The following is a 21272-nucleotide window of genomic DNA, read 5'->3' as shown; positions in this document are numbered from 1 at the left end:
GGAGTCCAAACCAACCCGTCATTTCAGTCACAGTCGTGTGGCAGACCCTGTCACTGAAATGATGGGTTGGTTAAAGTGTGCATGTCCTGTTTATACAACATAAGGGTGGGTGGGAGGGCCCAAGGACAATTCCATCTTGCACCTCTTTTTTCTTTAATTTTTCTTTGCGTCATGTGCTGTTTGGGGAGTGTTTTTTGGAAGGGCCATCCTGCGTGACACTGCAGTGCCACTCCTAGATGGGCCAGGTGTTTGTGTCGGCCACTAGGGTCGCTTATCTTACTCACACAGCTACCTCATTGCGCCTCTTTTTTTCTTTGCGTCATGTGCTGTTTGGGGAGTGTTTTTTGGAAGGGCCATCCTGCGTGACACTGCAGTGCCACTCCTAGATGGGCCCGGTGTTTGTGTCGGCCACTAGGGTCGCTTATCTTACTCACACAGCTACCTCATTGCGCCTCTTTTTTTCTTTGCGTCATGTGCTGTTTGGGGAGTGTTTTTTGGAAGGGCCATCCTGCGTGACACTGCAGTGCCACTCCTAGATGGGCCCGGTGTTTGTGTCGGCCACTAGGGTCGCTTATCTTACTCACACAGCTACCTCGGTGCAAATTTTAGGACTAAAAATAATATTGTGAGGTGTGAGGTATTCAGAATAGACTGAAAATGAGTGGAAATTATGGTTTTTGAGGTTAATAATACTTTGGGATCAAAATGACCCCCAAATTCTATGATTTAAGCTGTTTTTTAGGGTTTTTTGAAAAAAACACCCGAATCCAAAACACACCCGAATCCGACAAAAAAAATTCGGTGAGGTTTTGCCAAAACGCGGTCGAACCCAAAACACGGCCGCGGAACCGAACCCAAAACCAAAACACAAAACCCGAAAAATTTCAAGTGCACATCTCTACCATATACTAAGGGTTCTAAGCATGATTTGGATATCTAAATGCTACTGTATATTATTAAAATCAGTGATCCAAAGCCAATAAAAAAAATAACAAAGCAGAATAGATCTGTTTTACACATAACAGACCTATTTCTTTATTTGGGTCCTGGTTAAACAATATCTAGAAACAATGTATATATCTGAAGCTGTTGTAACAAGATCTGAGGCACTTCTTCAAACTGCCTGAAACTGATTAAAGTACATTTTTGGTATTTATGTACATGGAAGAATAGGCATATTGGAGAGCTGGACGTATACAGTGTATTTCAGGGTGAGACTCTTTATCTAGTAAGACTAGACTTACATTTTAGGGTAATTTTCTATGCCTAGTAGGAATAGAGTGAGATACATTACAGAGCAATGTTCTGTACCTACTGCAGTAGAACTAGACATAAGTTACAGGGTAAGGTTTTATATCTGGAATAACTAGACATACATTACATTACATGTTCTGTACCTACTGCAGTAGAACTAGACATAAATTACAGGATAAGGATCTATACCTAGTAGAACTAGACATACATTACAGACAGGGCCGGTGCTAGGGTGTTCGGCGCCCCCCTGCAAACTATAAATTTGCGCCCTCCCATACTTTACAAAGGGACAGCGCACACAATGCTTTTACACATAATTCTCCCTGTAGTAGTGCCGCTTACACACATAACGCCCCCTGTGGGACATGTTCCACTTATACACAACGTCCACTGTAGTAGTGGCACTTACACACGTAACTTCCCCTACAGCAGTGACGCTTACACAAGTAACACCCCCTGCAACAGTGACGCTTACATACGTAACACCCCCTGTACCAGTGGCGCTTACACACATAACGCCCCCTGTACCAGTGACACTTACACACGTATCGCTCCCTGTACTAGTGACGCTTACACACGTAACGCCCACTGTACCAGTGCTGCTTACACACGTAACGCCCCCTGTACCAGTGACGCTTACACACGTAACGCCCACTGTACCAGTGCTGCTTACACACGTAACGTCCCCTGTACCAGTGACGCTTACACACGTAATGCCCCCTGTACTAGTGACGCTTACACACGTAACGCCCACTGTACCAGTGCTGCTTACACATGTAACGTCCCCTGTACCAGTGCTGCTTACACACGTAACGTCCCCTGTACCAGTGACGCTTACACACGTAACGCCCCCTTTACCAGTGCCGCTTACACACGTAACGCTCCCTGTACCAGTGCCGCTTACACACGTAACGCTCCCTGTACCAGTGACGCTTACACTCGCAACACTCCCTGCAGCAGTGCCGCTTACACACGTAACGCTCCCTGTACCAGTGCCGCTTACACACGTAACGCTCCCTGTACCAGTGACGCTTACACTCGCAACACTCCCTGCAGCAGTGCCGCTTACACAGGCAGCGCCCCCTATACCAGTGATGCTTGCACACGCAACGCTCCCTGTAGCAGTGATGCTTACACACGCAACGCCCCCTGTACCAGTGACGCTTGCACACGTAATGCCCCCCTGTACCAGTAACGCTTATACAAGATGCAACGCCCCCTGTACCAGTGACGCTTACACACATATACACAGTGCCCCCCACATTACACCCAGCACATGACATTACACCCAGCACATGACATTATACACAGCCCCCCCATATTACACCCAGCACATGGCATTAGACACAGCCCCCCCATATTACACCCTACACATGACACTATACACAGCACACATACCCCCCTCCCCTATATTACACTCTGTACCAGCTTACATATTATTATACACCCCCCCCCCTTCCATATTACACCCAGTGCATATACACCCAGTGCCACAGTACATAGAGCTGACCTAAGGACAGTGTGGGAGGGAACACCCAGTGAGAGCCGAGGAGCTGCTGCTGCTGGGCTGATGATACACACTGCAGCCACAGGGAAGCAAAGCCCTGCTTCGTTCAGACGGCATCTCAGTGTGCACACAGGCTGCCTTGAAGTCTCCCGTGAAGGCCCCGTCCCTTGGCCTCTCCGGACTTGTAGCGGGAGGGCTGACAAGGATTGAGACACACACCTACTGTCGGGGGTGGGGGGGGGGGGGTAGGGGGAAGCATCACGCTGCCGGCCCTGCTGCCTGTCAAACAGTGTGACAGGCACAGCAGCCGGCAGCAGCAGTAGGGGCCCAGGCGCAGCAGCGGGGATGCAAAGCAGGTAGGCGCCTCTCCAATCCTGGCGCCTACCTGCTTTGCATCCCTTTGCTGAGCGGGTAGCGCCGGGCCTGATTACAGAGCAATGTTCTGTACCTACTGCAGTAGAACTAGACATATATTACATGGTAAGTTTTTATACCTAGTATAACTAGACATATATTACAGAGCAATGTTCTGTACCTACTGCAGTAGAACGAGACATAAATTACAGGGTAAGGTTTTATACCTAGTATAACTAGACATACATTACAGAGCAATGTTCTGTACCTACTGCTGTAGAACGAGACATACATTACAGGATAAGGATCTATACCTAGTAGAACTAGACATACATTATAGAGCAATGTTCTGTACCTACTGCAGTAGAACGAGACATACATTACAGGGTAAGGATCTATACCTAGTATAACTAGACATATATTACAGAGCAATGTTCTGTACCTACTGCTGCAGAACGAGACATACATTACAGGATAAGGATCTATACCTAGTAGAACTAGACATACATTATAGAGCAATGTTCTGTACCTACTGCAGTAGAACGAGACATACATTACAGGATAAGGATCTATACATAGTAGAACTAGACATACATTATAGAGCAATGTTCTGTACCTACTGCAGTAGAACGAGACATACATTACAGGGTAAGGTTTTATACCTAGTATAACTAGACATACATTACAGAGCAATGTTCTGTACCTACTGCTGCAGAACGAGACATACATTACAGGATAAGGATCTATACCTAGTATAACTAGACATATATTACAGAGCAATGTTCTGTACCTACTGCTGCAGAACGAGACATACATTACAGGATAAGGATCTATACCTAGTATAACTAGACATATATTACAGAGCAATGTTCTGTACCTACTGCAGTAGAACGAGACATACATTACAGGGTAAAGTTTTATACCTAGTATAACTAGACATATATTACAGAGCAATGGCCCTCATTCCGAGTTGTTCGCTCGGTAATTTTCTTCGCATCGCAGCGATTTTCCGCTAATTGCGCATGCGCAATGTTCGCACTGCGACTGTGCCAAGTAAATTTGCTAAGAAGTTTGGTATTTTACTCACGGCATTACGAGGTTTTTTCTTTGTTCTGGTGATCGTTGTGTGACTGACAGGAAGTGGGTGTTTCTGGGCGGAAACTGGCCGTTTTATGGGAGTGTGTGAAAAAACGCTGCCGTTTTTGGGAAAAACGTGGGAGTGGCTGAAGAAACGGGGGAGTGTCTGGGCGAACGCTGGGTGTGTTTGTGACGTCAACCCAGGAACGACAAGCACTGAACTGATCGCACTGGAAGAGTAAGTCTCGAGCTACTCAGAAACTGCACAGAAAAATCTTTTCGCAATATTGCGAATACTTCGTTCGCAATTCTGCTAAGCTAAGATTCACTCCCAGAGGGCGGCGGCTTAGCGTGTGCACTGCTGCGAAAAGCGGCTAGCGAGCGAACAACTCGGAATGAGGGCCAATGTTCTGTACCTACTGCTGCAGAACGAGACATACATTACAGGGTAAGGATCTATAACTTGTAGAACTAGACATACATTACAGAGCAATGTTCTGTACCTACTGCTGCAGAACGAGACATACATTACAGGGTAAGGATCTATAACTTGTAGAACTAGACATACATTACAGAGCAATGTTCTATGCCTCCTGCAGTAGAAATAGGCATACTGTACATAACGGTACGGTTTTATACCTAGTAGAACTAGACATACATTACAGAGTAATATTTTATACCTAATAGGACACACAATGCAGAGTTATGTTCTGTAGCTACCACAGTATAACTGGACATACATTACAGGGTAAGGTTCTATACCTAGTAGAAATTAACATATATTACAGGGTACTGTTCTGTACCAACTGCAGAAGAACTAGACATACATTACAGGGTGATGTTCTACACCTAGTAGAACTAGACATACAATACATCGTAATGTTCTATACCTAGGGCAGTATCCTATCACTTTACCGCTGCTAATAGGATCACCTGGGGCTATCCTATTAGCCCCGATGCTGGCATCGTTTTCTCCGGATGCCATCATATATTGGCACCTGAAGCATAATCCGTGATAATGGGCCGGCGGAGCCACAATAACATATGGGATCAAGGACTTATCCTCGATTCCATGTGTTTTCGTGCGATCGCTGGTCCAAATTCGGGCGATCAAAACGGCTTCGAATTGGATACCGCAATGTGCCATAGCACAAGCCAAGAGATAAAAAGACACATCTATATGTTCACTTCCATTAGGAATTAAACCAGTGGCGGAACTACCGCCTGTACAAGCAGTGCCTTGCACTGGGGCCCACCGCTGTCAAGGGGCCCAAAGCCAGCGGCATTTCACCTATTCAGTGGCATGCCAGTGAAGAGGTGAAATGCCGCTGGCTTTGGACCCTTTGATAGCGATGGGGTTCTTTCCCCCTCCCTCCTCCTCCTTACTCCGCTTGGCCGGCCCGGTGAATGACGCGATCGCATCATTCCGGAAAACTTTGCCTGCCGCGCGGAGTACAGGGGAGGTGGGAGTGAGGGGGAGAGAAGCCCACCGCTGTCAAGGAGGAGGAGGAGGGGAGAGCATTATAGTGCTGGGCTAGTGCCCACTAGCAAATGTAAATGCTAGGGATGGCATTCGGTGGGTTATCCATCGATGGATAACATTGATGGTCAGTGGCCATCTCTAGCTACCCCTAGGCAATGAGCATTCCCTAGGCAATGAGCATTCCCCATGGCAACGAGCATAGATCCCAGGGCATAAAACCCCTGGGAACAAGCATGACACAACATGTAAAACCACTGGCGATGCACATGAAACCCCTGGCAACGTGCAGGTAAAAATATCTAAACTGGCACTGTGGGGGCATATCTAGCACTGTGGGGACATATCTGGCACTATGAGGGCATATCTGGCACCGTTGGGGCATGTGTATCTGGCAATGTGGTGGAATATGTGTATCTGGCACTGTGGGGGCATATCTAGCACTGTGGGGGCATATCTGACACTATGAGGGCATATCTTACACCGTGGGGGCATATCTGGCAATGTGGGGGAATATGTGTATCTGGCACTGTGGGGGCATATCTAGCACTGTGGGGGCATGTGTATTTGGCAATGTGGGGGCATATATGACACTATGAGGGCATATCTGGCACCGTGCGGGAATATGTGTATCTGGCACTGTGGTGGCATATCTAGCACTGTTGGGGCATGTGTATCTGGCAATGTGGGGGCATATCTGGCACTGCGGGTGCATATGTGTATATGGCACCATGGGAGCATTTCTAGCACCGTGGGGACATATCTGGCACTGTGGGGGCAGATGTGTATCTTGCACTGTGGGGGCATGTGTGTATCTGGCACTGTGGGGGCATATGTGTATCTGGCACTGCACTATTTGGGTCATATGTGTATTCTGCCCCCATTTTCATTGACCACGCCCCATTTGGCATGTGGCCACACCCATTTTTTTGCCATGCAACTGACATTTTTTTTCTACTCGCACCACTGTGTGTGTGTGTGTGTGTGTGTGTGTGTGTGTGTGTGTGTGTGTGTATATACAGTATATATATATATTATACGGGAGCATGCAAAGAATCTCTAATTTGGAGTTGGGGGGTTGACTTGGACGGGATGAGAGGGGGGGGCGCAAAGCATTTTGTTGCACCTGGGCCCACCGTTCGCTAGTTCTGCCACTGAATTGAACATTACACTATACTGTATCTTTACTTCTAAAAGGTATAGAACATTACCGTCATACACAGAATGGTAGTTGCTCAATCAACTTATTGTCCCATAACACTATAATAGACCAGCAAAAGAGACTTGCTTCCTACATGTATTTTTATTTTGTAGGATATATGTCTCTTTGCTGGTCCATTGCAGCGTGCTGGGGGAACCTTTTTTTTTCTTGTCTAGATTAACCCCTTACATGCACCTGTTATGGACCAATAAATATATTGAGCAACTGCCATTCTGTGTATCAGGGTAATGTTCTATACATGGGAGAACCAGAGATACATTTCGGGGTAATGGTTCTATACCTACAGTAAGATAACTGAACACACGGGTAATGTTCTATACATGGGATAACCAGACATATATTTTAGGGGAAATGTTCTATATATAGGATAACTAGCCATACATTTGTGAGTAATATTCTATACATTTGATAACTGGACATAAATTTCAGTGTAATGTTCATTACAGGGAAGAACTACACATACATTTCATGGTAATTTCCTATACCTATTAAAACGAGAAATATATTTCAGGATAATGTCCTAAACAAGGGAAAACTGTGTGTGATATTTTTTTCAGTCATACAGTAGTCATGAGAAGGTTGATTGACTTCATAGCTGCTGAGATGCTCCTTATATCTAGGTGTGTTTTGTCTTTGCCAGCCTTTGTGCATTGTGTTGGATTGTACTTCTTCAGAGGCAATGAATCAGCAGCATACTGTATGTGTAGAAGATTTTATTTTATAAATAGCTCATTTTCTATTACCAGGAACCATCTGTTTTTTTAATTCCAGTTTTCTTACTCTACAAACAGTGCACTCAGTTCTTAAAATTAAGCAATATTGTATCATAACATTATAAGCAACTTTACCAATAACAAAGTTTCAATTACTCAACCATGTTACCATTTCATGAAATGTCATGTGGCATTAGCCGTCGTGTCTTTTTTTTTTTTACTGCAAAGGAATTGCAAGAGGTATCTGTAAATATATAATTACAGACTCTTTCCTCCACACTGACCTCAAATGAATTACTACTGATTTTGTTTTTAGAATATAGCCAAAGTATATTTAATTGATTTATGATAAAATGTTATTCTTATGTGGTGTGATGTTTACTGTACTGTTTACATTACAAGGATAACAGAATTCATGTGCAACGACCTGCAACTGTTGTCATTATATGGTCATGGCAATCCTGTGACTTGTAATATTTTTATGATCACCTATAAAGAATATAAATTCACCAATATTGTTTTCTGAACCGCAAAGCAGTGTGAATTATTTTGTGTTTATCGCTATTGGTGGGAGGCAACATCCCCTCTAAAGTGAATAATCTGGAAATGAAAGAAGGGCATAATCTAATGTAAACTGTGCCCTTCAGATCTGCATTAGGAACCTGCAACCCTGCAAGATGGATTTTCTCTAACATGTTTCTAATGTGAATTGTAGATTTTACTGCTTAAAGAGAACAGCCAGGTCAGTCATTCATGTCTTATAACGTTTTCAGACTCTCACTAAAAGAACTTAGAAATTAATGTAAAGATTAATCCAACAAAGAATAATTAGTGCAATTATTTTCCAGAAGTTCATAAATGTTAGATAATATTCCCAATTCTTCACAGCTCCTTCTTTGTGTGCTTTCAACTGTTGTGCCTTGCTACAAGAACATATCCATATCGGATTTAGGCAGAATGCTTCTCAACTCCTTGTTTAATGCCTAGCACAAGGTGAAGGAACCAGTTAAACTGCACAGTCCAGCCTTTATCCCTGCAGACCTCAATTTGGTCTAAGAAATGCTTTTTAGCACTGTCTTCATTTTTCCCAACAGTCAGCGAATCCCGAATATATTCAATGTCCTCTTTACTGGTTAGCTGGGGCATGCCGGTCATCAGCATCATTGAGAACAGGATGATCATAAGATTTGTATGATGTCGCAAAGCTAAATACGCTTTAACACACACATCCTAAAGAGAATAATGGAGATTTTAAAACCATACATTTGGCAGATCTTTTCTTTCAAATAAAAACAACATAGTGCACTGTAATTGGTGAAGACAACCATGTAATACACATTATGTTATAATCTGGCCACTATTATGCCATATCCTTAATATTAACTAATACATACTTGTCTTTATACAAGTATTCATTTTATTTCTGTGACTACATTTTCTTTTCAGATTTTTTTATATCTGACACACACACACACACACACACACACACACACACACACACACACACACATATATTTATATATATATGTAGTATCTGCATTATTTTTTCATTTATACACGTGCAATATCACATACTACCTTGAATTCTCAAAACTACTACCCCTTTAGCTCTGTATTCTCTATAATTGTTATATTTCTTTGATCTCCTAAGAGACAGGGGGCCGTGACACTCCTCTTCACAGCTGCTGGGTAACTGTATATTAGCGCCTTTCAGGATAGTGCGTATTTTTCCTGTTATGTACACTTACACTCATGTTAACAAATGCAAGTATACATACTGTATAAATGAACTGTAAATAAACTACATTGTGAATAGGCTCTATTCTCCTCTGCAGGAATATGGCTAAATAAGCTGTTTAGCACACTACACAGAACACACATAAACACTGTGTTGCTGATTCACAGAGTTGTGTACAAATGCGTCTGCAGATGGATCTTTTCACAACAAGCATACTCAAGTGTTGAGCATACGCAATGTAAGTAACATATACATTTTAGCCACATCTTCACTTGTGGCTGAGGGCGTATAACTGGGTGACAAATGGGTGTTTGCATGCAGGCTAATGTTCTGAGATCATTTTGTCGGTGTGTAGGGCTATCTGAGGACTATCTGGCATTCAGCAAACACTGAAATATGTCCAATTTCAGGCGTCTCCCTTGCTGATAGTAATAATGGCTTCTCAAGCGGATGAATAGGGGTGGTGCTGCCATATAGCTGCAACCAACTATGATTACTAGCGAAGATCCACATTTATTTCTAAGCATGCAATGCGACTGCATCTGCAGCATTTGCTGCAATTCCGAATCAAACCCTTTATCTCCAGATACATTTACATTTTTTATAATAATTGTAATATTTATGGTACATTTGCAATAACTACAAAAATAATTCTCTTACAGACACTTACGATAATTATCTGTTCATTTCACATGTTATTCACGGTGACTATTTAAAAAGTATTGAATTGTATTATTATTATAATTTCTACAGATCATATAATATTGTGTTGGGTAGCTCTTCAAACAACTAAATAGAATCTTAGCCTAAAAATTGGTCAGGTAAGCTTAATAGGCCAATGACAGCCCTACATAAATATCTGTATAAACTGTAAAGACATAACAGATCATCGATGTTGTACTAAATTACCACAAACACAAATTTCCATAAACAATCACTTTTTTTTTTAGCAGAAATAAAGTGCAAATAAGTTAATGAAATATACATTTTTTTAATCACACATTTAGACAATTTGCTTGACACACTGTATTTAGCACCTTAAATAAAATAAAATAGAGTGACCAATACCTGAAATTTAAGAAAGTATTCACTTGATTTCTTTCCTGAGGTTCCCATCACATGTAGGAAATCTGGAGTTAGGACAAATGGTACCCTTTCCTTGTTAATGCCCAGGAAACTTTTGTAATTGCCAAGAATGTGTCCAAAATCAATGTGAAATAGGTTACCTAACATAAATGAGGATGATAAAATATGTGGTCACACATTTAACATTGCACATTGAGTTCTGATCAAACTTTGGGTTTGCTAAATATACAGAAGCCAGTAAAATGAACATTGATCCGTCACTATTTTGACAAGTGAGAAAGACACTCCTACAATCCACCACCCCTTCGATCCATAAAACACATGAATTTTACACATCGTTAACAGATCGAGGGGTAGATTTAGCCAGTGGCGGATGGCAAATTTAAGAGTTCAGACTCCCCCTAAGCAAAACATTGTTGGCAGCTGCGAGAGAAGGAGGAGCAGAAGTGAAAAAGGTCAAATGTAATACCATAAAAGAAGGCTATGACATGTTTTAGTACTGCCTAATTTGGGTGACTACAACAATTTCATGATATTGATTTGAACTCTTCATTAAAGTATTCTCTGTTATTTCTTCTTAAGCGCAGTAAAAGGACGTGAAGTTTTTAGTTCCATATATGGTGCATTTGTATCCCCATAAACCTGGAGAGGCAAATGTCCACACACTGTCTCTATTTTATTGTCTATATAGAAAGCACTGACATATTATGCATTGCTGTACATTGATGGGATAATAATATAAACAAACTACGTACAATACAATGAAACAGGAGGTAAAGATTGACTGACAAGCCAGCTTACAAAGAGGTGTGGTGAACACTTGGGGGTAATGCCGAGTTGATCGCAGCAGCAAATTTGTTAGCAGTTGGGCAAAACCATGTGCACTGCAGGGGGGGGGGGGGGGGGGGGGCAGATATAACATTTGCAGAGAGAGTTAGATTTGGGTGGGTTGATTTTGTTTATGTGCAGGGTAAATACTGGCTGCTTTATTTTTACACTGTAATTTAGATTTCAGTTTGAACACACCCCACCCAAATCTAACTCTCCCTGCAAATGTTATATCTGCCACACCTGCAGTGCAAATGGTTTTGTCCAACTGTTAACAAATCTGATGCTGCGATCAACTCGGAATTACCCCCTTGATGCGTAAGGTAGTGGAATAACAATTGTAGCCAATGCTGGATAAAGTGTGTGTGGCTACTTTAAGGCAGCAGCATTGTCGGCTAAAAATATTAAAACAGGCATGGGCAGTTACTATTTCTGTGCAGCTACTGGGGAGCTGCATGGTTGGAATAGGGGAGACAGAGGAAGATGCAGATGTGAAAGATAATTTATTTCAGGAATCGTAAGACAGGCAACTACTGGCAACCTAAACTGTCCTTCACCATTTACATTAACCAACCCTACTTCCACTGGTTAAAGAAAAGGCCTTCACTTTTGCACTGGCGTGCTCTTGCAGTTACCTGCCAGCACAGAGTAGTACTGTGCCGTGTATTTTCACTGTTGCACACAGGAGTATCTATGTGGTTACAAAGATCTGTGCAGCAGCTGATAATCATTAGCACAGATCTCTGCAGTAATTTAAAACAATATAATAAATTCTAAAATTTTCTCACCAGCGCTCATAGGGGTCAATCCAATTAAGTGCGAGTTACAAGATGCAAGGTGCCAATTTCTCTGTGAATTCACATTGCAAATTCATTTTGCAATCCAATTAGAAGCTCACACTGAATCAGGCAGAGAAAACTCACATTTTTCCGTTCGCACCACACTGAGGGGGAGAGATGGTAGGGACAATCCTTATTTTAAGACTAAAATGGGGGGGCACAATGCAGAACCCATTTGGGTACCCCGTGAAAGACTAATTAGGCAATTGGAAGTTTCCAATTAGCTTAAGTAGTACAATAATTACATGTCATTTTTTGGGGTTTTAAAAAAAATGGCCTCAAATTACACCAAAAGCAACTATTTTGTTGCTTTATGCACCCCACATGTAATTAGAGTATTTATTTTTCTGAGAAAAAAAAAGTGTTTTTTTTTATTTATAATTTTACAATTAAAATTTAAATGTCTTTTTAAAGTCACCCCAAAGTCACTTCCGGTTCCGGGTTGATGGCGTGAGGCAGCAGATCCCGGAGCTCCGCCACAATCCATCTGCATCGACCTTCTAAAGGCCTCTGACGGCCTCCATTTGCCCTGCACGGCATCCCCCCTCACCCGCGACCCTGATGGATCGCTTTGTGACAACCGTGACCGCGGCCGGCGCGCAGCCGCAGCGCCAAGAAAAACGCCGCACGGCGGGGACTATGGCCCCAGAGGTTGGCCCTGACCCAGTCTCCCCAGCACCAAAGAAGGTGGCAGCAGTGACGGTGCCTCCGTCGGAACACGCTGCCGACACTCCGGTTTCATATGCCGACGTGGTGGACGCCATCCGGTCCACCATGACCCCCCTCCTCTCTCAGGCAGTGTCTGACATTACACTGCAGCTGCAACAGCTGCAAAATCGTGTGTCCCGTACTGAAAACTAATTGGGAGCTGCCATGCATAATGTGGAGGAATTACAACAGGCTGTGAAGTCACTGACTTCAGACAATTATCATGTATGGAACAAACTCGATGATATCGAAAACAGATCGAGGAGAAATAATATCAGGCTTGTGGGCCTCCCTGAATCAGTCAAAGGACCAGCACTTGCCCATTTTGTCCGTACTACACTTCCCACCCTTCTAGGAATTGAACACGACTGTCGAGATCTGGTGATTGAGAGGGTGCACCGTGTGAGCCCTGCCCCCACCCCGAATAAGCCTCGCCCGAGGGTCACGTTGTTTCGCTGTTTGAACTTTCTACATAAGACTGCTTTCTGGTCTGCATCACGACGTATCAAGCACCTACAATGGGAGGGCCATAGGCTTTTTATTTTCCAGGACTACTCTGTGGAATTGACGAGGGCCCGGAAAGCATTCTCACCAATTTGCTCCCAACTTGTTGCAGAGGGCCGCAAGTTTGGCTTGCTCTATCCAGCCCGTTTACGTATCTATGATGGCTCCTCCTATAAAGACTTCCTCTCCCCAGCAGACGCCCATGCTTTTCTGAGCAAGCTCCCTCGACCCCCGGATACTGACATCAGCGACCCACCACCTACCTCATCCACCTGAAGGTTTTTCCTATCATAACTGTGCAACACTGCTTCCCAATGTTATGATGTCTCACAAGCCTTTGCTATGTAATGTTCTGTTATGATATGATGCTTATCCTCCGCAGGGTCATGGTGCAACTTCATATTTTATGTTATTGTATCTCATCGATATTCACATGTTTTGTTATCTCGTATAGCTCTCTAGTTTCTATTTCCAATGGCCCCAGTATATTTCAATGCTGAGACTGCCCAGGTTAATAGAAATGCTGGTTCTCTTATTATAACGGAGTATAGGTTTAATTATTTATCCTTCTCTGCCTCTGTATATCATAGGGCCAACATCACCCACCCACATAACCTTCAGTGCTTCCCTATCTAATTACATCCTCTGTAGAGTATTCATAACATCACATATCTTGTCTTTCTTTAGTCTCACACCCTCCTGACACTTGGATAACTTTGTGGGGTATCATCATACAACCCATTAAGAACCTAGCAATCTGGTGGACCATTATGCAATAGGTAGCATCTATCCTTGTGTATCTATGCCTATTTCCCTATAGATTGTAAGCTTGCGAGCAGGGCCTTCCTACCTCTATGTCTGTCTGTTTTTACCCAGTTTTGTTCTATTACTGTTGTTCTAATTGTAAAGCGCAACGGAATATGCTGCGCTATATAAGAAACTGTTAATAAATAAATAAATAAATAAATCACTTGCTACATACCTTGTATGCTTTATATATGTGCAGGACAAAGCCACTTTTTCCTTATATCTAGTGGATGTGGTTGGGATGGCGGAGCTCCTCCCTCACACTCCACTACTGGTTGTTATGTTACTATGGTTTAAATTTCTTACTGTGCTAATTTGCTATATGGGAAGTCCTGAGTCCTCATGGCGTGTAGAATCCTCACTGATCACTCCACTAACTCTTTGGACTCGTTATATAGGACTGTCATGTTATGTTTTTTGTTTGTCTTCCCCCCTCCTTTCCTCCCACTCTTTCCTCACAACCCTCCCCCCTCCCGCAGCATTAGCCTATGCATTACTGCATTATTTAGGTGTTGAAAGCTACGGTATCACTTTGGCCCCCTACACCGTGCCATGCCCACTTTGACGCTTGGCTCGTGGAATGTGGGCGGGTTCAACTCACCAGCGAAACGTAGGAAGATCCTCATTTATCTCAACAAACAAAACGTTGACATAGCATTCCTACAAGAGTCCCATCTAGTTCCCGCTGAAGTAGCAAAATTAAACGTGTTAGGCTGGGCTGTTCTAGGTTCTAGTTCCTATAATTCCATAAGGCCAGGGGTGTAATCATTCTAATCAAAAAGCATATTCCCTATGAAGATCTAACGATTTGTCCTGATACATCAGGTAGGACAGTGCTGCTGACCCTTAAGATTTACGGACAGCCCCTGACACTTTGTAATGTATACGCACCATCAACCTATACCAAGAGATTTCTTCAATCACTTATTGCCTTACTGACCCCACACCTTTCCTCCTCTATCATACTATGCGGAGACTTTAATCTGGTAACGTCCCTCCTGTTAGATAGATCATCCACCCCTTCTAATGGCCTGACCCTCCCTAAACTGGGCATGTCTTTACTCGCAGATAGACTCTCATTGGTGGATGTTTGGAGGGCCCTCCATCCCACTGATAGGGAGTATACCTGCCTATCCTCAGAACATCACACCCTGTCCCGAATTGATTACATATTCACATCCCACACCCTCTTTCCTAGCATAGTAGATGCTCTCATTGCTCCAATATCCCTCTCAGATCATGCCCTTGTGACGATCTCTATCCAAATCTCGGAGCGCCAGGATTCCCCCAGGCTGTGGAAATTCCCCTCCTACTTATCCAAGTCGTTGAAATTCCGAAATAGACTTGAAGCTGCCTGGGAAACATATGCCTTGGATAATGCATTACATGCAGACTCTGACCCCATGCTCTTCTGGTTATCTGCCAAATCCGTACTGCGGGGGGAGATAATATCTTATGTGGCCAATTCACGTAGAAAACACACTGAACACTACTTGGAGTTCCAGACAGCCCTGACCTCAGCCTTTCAGCAGTTCAAATCCACGCCAAATTATGTCACTAAACATAAGTATCTCTTGGCAAAAACACACTTTGACGAATTTCTGTTGACACTTGGAGATAAATACATGTTCAATGTCAGCTATCGGTTTCACAAATTTGGAAACAAAATGGGTAAGTTGCTTTCTAACCTCTTGCGTGGCTCTCACCCTCCCCTGACCACACGACCACTGATGACAGACTCGGGCAGACTGACTGCCACTAATGCAGAAATCTCTGCAGTCATGCGCTCCTTTTTCACAGATCTCTATTCCCCTACGGTTCCCCGTCCTCCCCCCCCGGACTCCCTTGGAGATCCTGCTTCTCCTGATACTTGGGACTCCTTGCCGACAGCTAAACTGTCTTTGGAGCTTAGTCAATCTTTGACATCCCCGATTACCCTGGAGGAGATCCGCCAGACTATTGGTCATTTTAAGCGAGACAAAGCCACGGGTCCCGATGGTTTCTCTGCCGATTTTTACAAGTGGCTTTTGCCAAAAATTGAGACCCCATTGATGCATGCACTTAATTGTATGCTTACATAACGGACTCTCCCTCTACATTTTAACTCGGCCATCCTTAAGGTTTTACTGAAACCGGGCAGGGACCTCACCCTCCCGGGATCTTACCCTCCCATCTCCCTACTAAACCTCGATTACAAGCTGCTGACCAAAATTCTGGCTGATTGTTTAAAATTGCTCCTTCCCCATATCATTCCCCCAGACCAAACGGGCTTTATATGGGGCAGACATTCGGAAGTCAATGTCAGACGCGTGTTGTCAGCGGTACAGGCATCCTCCGCCTCCTCTGACCCCGCTTATATCCTTTCCCTCGACGCGGAGAAGGCGTTTGATCTGGTCGAATGGCCCCACCTACACCACTCCCTAGCACGCTTTGGATTCTCGTCGGAGTTTATAGAATGGATTAAACTCCTATACACTCATCCCCAAACCCAGGTATCCTGCAACGGTGTCTTGTCTGCTCCCTTCCCAATTGGCAGGGGTACACGGCAGGGATGCCCATTGTCTCCATTATTGTTCGATATAGCTCTGGAACCGCTGGCGATAGCCTTGCGAGTATCCAGGAGTTTCCAGGGAGTCCGGATTGGAGATGTGGAGCTCAAGGTGGCGTTATTCGCAGACGATATGCTTCTTTTCATTTCCAACCCTGACGTCTCCATCCCAGAGATTCTCCGCTTAATATCGTCCTTTGGGAAAACCTCGGGCTATCGTATCAATGTTTCCAAATCTGAGTTGCTACCCCTGGGAACCCCCCAAGCACCCACCACCCAACCCGCCTCTACCTTGACGCTGACGTTTAAGACTGTTCTGGATAAAATCACTTACTTAGGTATACAAATCCCCTCAGACTTATCCACCTTGTACGAGACCAACTTCACACCCATGCTACATAAACTTACCACCACCCTTGACTCTTGGAAACTCTTGCCCCTCTCACTTTTGGGCCGAGTGGCTGTTCTTCAAAGTGTGTTTTTCCCACGTTTATATTATCTCATGCAAATGTTACCCATCCGCCTTCACACGAGGGACCTGGCCTACATTCGCAAGATCCTTACCAAATTTCTCTGGAAAGGCAAGAGACCCCTCATTGCCTTAAAAAAACTGACTGCTCCCCGAACTGCGGGGGGAGTCGGCTTGCCTGACTTCCTCTCATACTCCTTGTCTGCCCTTTTTCGTTGGGCTGCTGACTGGCTGACGGAAGGCTGCGCTTTCACGGACCCCGCTCTAGATAAGGCCATGTTCTCTCCCTTTTCTCCCAGCGCACTCCTTCATTCTACCCCGAAATCTATCCCTCCTCACATTCTTAGCTTCCCACTATTCCATGATATCTACTATGCATGGCTTAAGATAAACAAACTGCTTCACAGGAATCACAGGTTCACAATGCAAGTTCCTCTCTGGGGTAATCCTGCGTTCCCTCCATCTCTTACAAACTCTACCTTCAAACTCTGGAGGGCGAAAGGGCTGTCATGTTCCTCCAAGGTCTATGACCCGGGAGGACATTTTGTCTTATTCTCTCACCTCCACGATAAGTACGACATCCCACAATCACATTTCTACATGTATTTACAAGCTCGACACTACCTTACCTCCATTCTCCATTCTATGGGTCACACCTCACCCCCATCTAGCCCCCCAGATCCATTACAATCAGTGATATCCTTGTGTGAACATGTACCTTTTCGCACCAGGATGCTGTACAACCTCCTCACTGACATAACCTCGTCCCCTAGATGGTCCATGTTACTGTCACAATGGCAGACAGATATTCCCTCCCTTACTGACTCCACAGCTCTCAGCACATATTATTGCTCCACTATGAAGGCCCTGTCCTCTGCTTATTTACAGGAAGTCCATCTCCGGACCCTACAAAGGGCATATGTCCCTCAAATCCACCATGCCTGATACAACCCCCTGATATCAGGGGAATGCCCTAAATGCGGTTACCACTCAGCAACTTTCTACCACAATTTCTGTGAATGTGGGCACATTAGGAAATTTTGGGGAAAGGTAGCTGATAAACTTGTACCGGACTGGAACCGGTGAGACAGCTGGAACTGCAGTACACACAAGTAGACACTGGATTGATTGCTCTGGGACTGGAATAAAAACACACTCTAGAACACACTGGAGTGGTAATGTAGCTCCTGGAATCACAGTACATGTGCAAGTACTTGATGCTGGAAACACTGAGCTTGCAATGCTGCTGGAATCACAATACAGGTGCAAGTACTTAGTGCTGGCAATGCTGCTGCAGTCTTAGTATAGGTGAAATACATGGAGCTGAATCACAGTGCTGGTAATACTGCTGGAACTTGGGATCACTGATAATGAACAGGACAACAGGAACATGAGATGAACACTGGAGTGTGGGCCTGAACACAGCTGAGATAGCGACGATGTTCTGGGCGATTTGCTAGGTCTCTGTCTAGCCCTTTTATCCCCCTTGCTGGTTGTCCATTGGACAGTGGAGTCATGTGACTAACCAATGCTTGTGGTTGGAGGACTTGTGATCAGCTGAGCCATAGCAACATGGTGGTGTCCGTACTCCAGAGATGGTGGGAATATATTGGGGTACACCCTGTATGGCATACGGGGTAGATGCTGGAAAGAGTCTCTGCACATTGCAGGCAATCATGGAACATGCTGCCAGGCTGAGGATGAGACCTCCGGAGGCCAGCGCATCAGAGCACTGGTAAGTGACTTGATGCAAAATGCAGATTCCTGACAGTCTTAACTTCATTTACAGATTCTGTTAGTCATGAGAGTGAGAGTACATTGAGACTGCATCTGTTAAATAGTACGTGTGTGTGCTGGAATGGATGGAGTGCACTTGCACTTTCCACACTGAAAGTGCAAAAAGCATCTGATTAAATATTAAGCCAAACTCTGGCATATCCAAAGTTCCGAAAAGGTTCAGTTCTTATGCAGGGATAAAAAGGATGTATGTCCTCCTGCAAATAAGCCAATACCTATGTAACTGTACCCTCTAAACCCACTTGTCTTATTTAAATAATCACTTACCTTGAAATGAATCTAAAAATTATTTTCACATTATAATTTTCATTATTTTATAACCTGACTACATTCAATAAAAACACCCCTAGAAGAGTGAGATGAGGCAATAGTACACATAGCACATTTAAGTTCTAGACTTTGGAACAATAAATGTTGCAGTAATGTTTAGGGGAAAGCTAAAAAGGAACATTCTAGCCTTAAGTCTAATCCATTTTCATTTCCCATGTGACTGAGCCATTATGAGTTCTTAAATATTTTAGTAGACATTAAATAATTAAAGCAATCCTGTGTTGGAAGGCAAAAATAAGACAGGTTCAGTATATGTTAGAGAATACAAACCAAATTAATTTTCTATGGGCCTGATCAAGAGTTAGGAGCACATCAAAAAAGGAGCAATTTGCACCTAGGAAAAAAAACATGCTGCACTGCAGGAGGGGCGGATTAAAATGTGCAGAGAGATTAAGGGGTATATGCAATTGTGGTCGAATTCCCGAAATTGTCGAATTTCGGGTCATTTTCGACCAAAAAAAAAAATTCCCCTATGCAATCCAGTGCTTTCCGACCAAAAAACGGACTTTCAAAATTCGACTTTTTGAAATTCGAATTTTTGCAAATTCGACTTTTCTGCAATGATACAAGTGCTGCAATTCGACCAAAGCATATTCAATTCAAGTTTTGAAATTCGACAGCAGTGCTTTTAGACAGCAAATTCGTCATTTTCAATTCGCCACACTTTGGAGGGTGAAAACAAATAAAAAAAATTTAAACATGTTTTTTTTGGTGTTTTTTTTTTTGGGAATAGCAGATCTATTTATATTAGAAGGGATTAGGTACTTTTTTTTTTTTTTTTGGGAGGCACAAATATTATTTATATATTTTTTAAAATATTATTTTTATATATTTTTTTTTTTTTTTATGCTGGAAGGGTAAAATCATAAAAAAAAATGGCGTGGGGTCCCCCCTCCAAAGCATAACCAGCCTCGGGCTCATTGAGCTGGTCCTGGTTCTAAAAATGCGGGGGAAAAATTGACAGGGGATCCCCCGTATTTTTAAAACCAGCACCGGGCTCTGCGCCTGGTGCTGGTGCCAAAAATACGGGGGACAAAAAGAGTAGGGGTCCCCCGTATTTTTAACACCAGCATCGGGCTCCACTAGCTGGACAGATAATGCCACAGCCGGGGGTCACTTTTATGCCGTGCCCTGCGGCCGTGGCATCAAATATCCAACTAGTCACCCCTGGCCGGGGTACCCTGGGGGAGTGGGGACCCCTTCAATCAAGGGGTCCCCCCCCCCAGCCACCCAAGGGCCAGGGGTGAAGCCCGAGGCTGCCCCCCCCCATCCAATGGGCTGCGGATGGGGGGGCTGATAGCCTTTGTGATAATAAAAAGATATTGTTTTTTCCAATAGTACTACAAGTCCCAGCAAGCCTCCCCCGCAAGCTGGTACTTGGAGAACCACAAGTACCAGCATGCGGGAGAAAAACGGGCCCGCTGGTACCTGTAGTACTACTGGGAAAAAAATACCCAAATAAAAACAGGACACACACACCGTCGACAGTAAAACTTTATTTCATACGTCGACACACACATACTTACCTATGTTCACACGCCGACATCGGTCCTCTTCTCCATGTAGAATCCACGGATACCTGTAAAGAAAAGTTCAAAATACTCACCTCAACCATGGTCCAGAGATAAATCCACGGACTTGGCAAAATAAGAAAACGCAAATACCCGCACCAAAAACGGACTGAAAGGGGTCCCATGCTGACACATGGGACACCTTTCCACGAATGAGACCTGTCAGTGACAGCTGTCACTGACAGGTCTCTAAGCCAATCAGGAAGCGCAACTTCGTTGCGCTCACCTGATTGGCTGAGCGCTGTCTGCACTGTGACAGCGCATCGCACAGCTCCCTCCATTATATTCAATGGTGGGAACTTAGCGGCTAGCGGTGAGGTCACCCGCCGGTCAGCGGCTGACCGGCGGGTGACCCCACCGCTACCCGCAAAGTTCCCACCATTGAAAGTAATGGAGCGGCTTTGCGATGCGCTGTCACAGTACAGACAGCGGACAGCCAA

General features: G+C 44.0%; 1 protein-coding gene across 4 annotated transcripts in view; it reads right to left on the bottom strand.

The window, feature by feature from the left end:
- Positions 1–7590: 7590 nt before the first annotated feature.
- Positions 7591–21272, bottom strand: part of PIK3CG (phosphatidylinositol-4,5-bisphosphate 3-kinase catalytic subunit gamma) — a 130012-nt gene continuing 116330 nt past the window's right edge. For all 4 annotated transcript variants that reach the window (XM_063927053.1, XM_063927052.1, XM_063927055.1 and 1 more), the window contains exons 10-11: positions 10414–10571; positions 7591–8837 (exon numbers count right to left, since the gene is read on the bottom strand). In XM_063927053.1, coding sequence (XP_063783123.1) covers positions 8556–8837; positions 10414–10571 — 440 coding nt within the window. In that variant the 3' untranslated portion in view covers positions 7591–8555. The remainder of the gene's footprint in view (positions 8838–10413; positions 10572–21272) is intronic.

The sequence above is a fragment of the Pseudophryne corroboree genome, chromosome 6 (assembly GCF_028390025.1).
Source record: "Pseudophryne corroboree isolate aPseCor3 chromosome 6, aPseCor3.hap2, whole genome shotgun sequence".
Taxonomy (NCBI): Eukaryota; Metazoa; Chordata; class Amphibia; order Anura; family Myobatrachidae; genus Pseudophryne; species Pseudophryne corroboree.
This window is presented reverse-complemented; position numbering and strand designations above follow the sequence as displayed.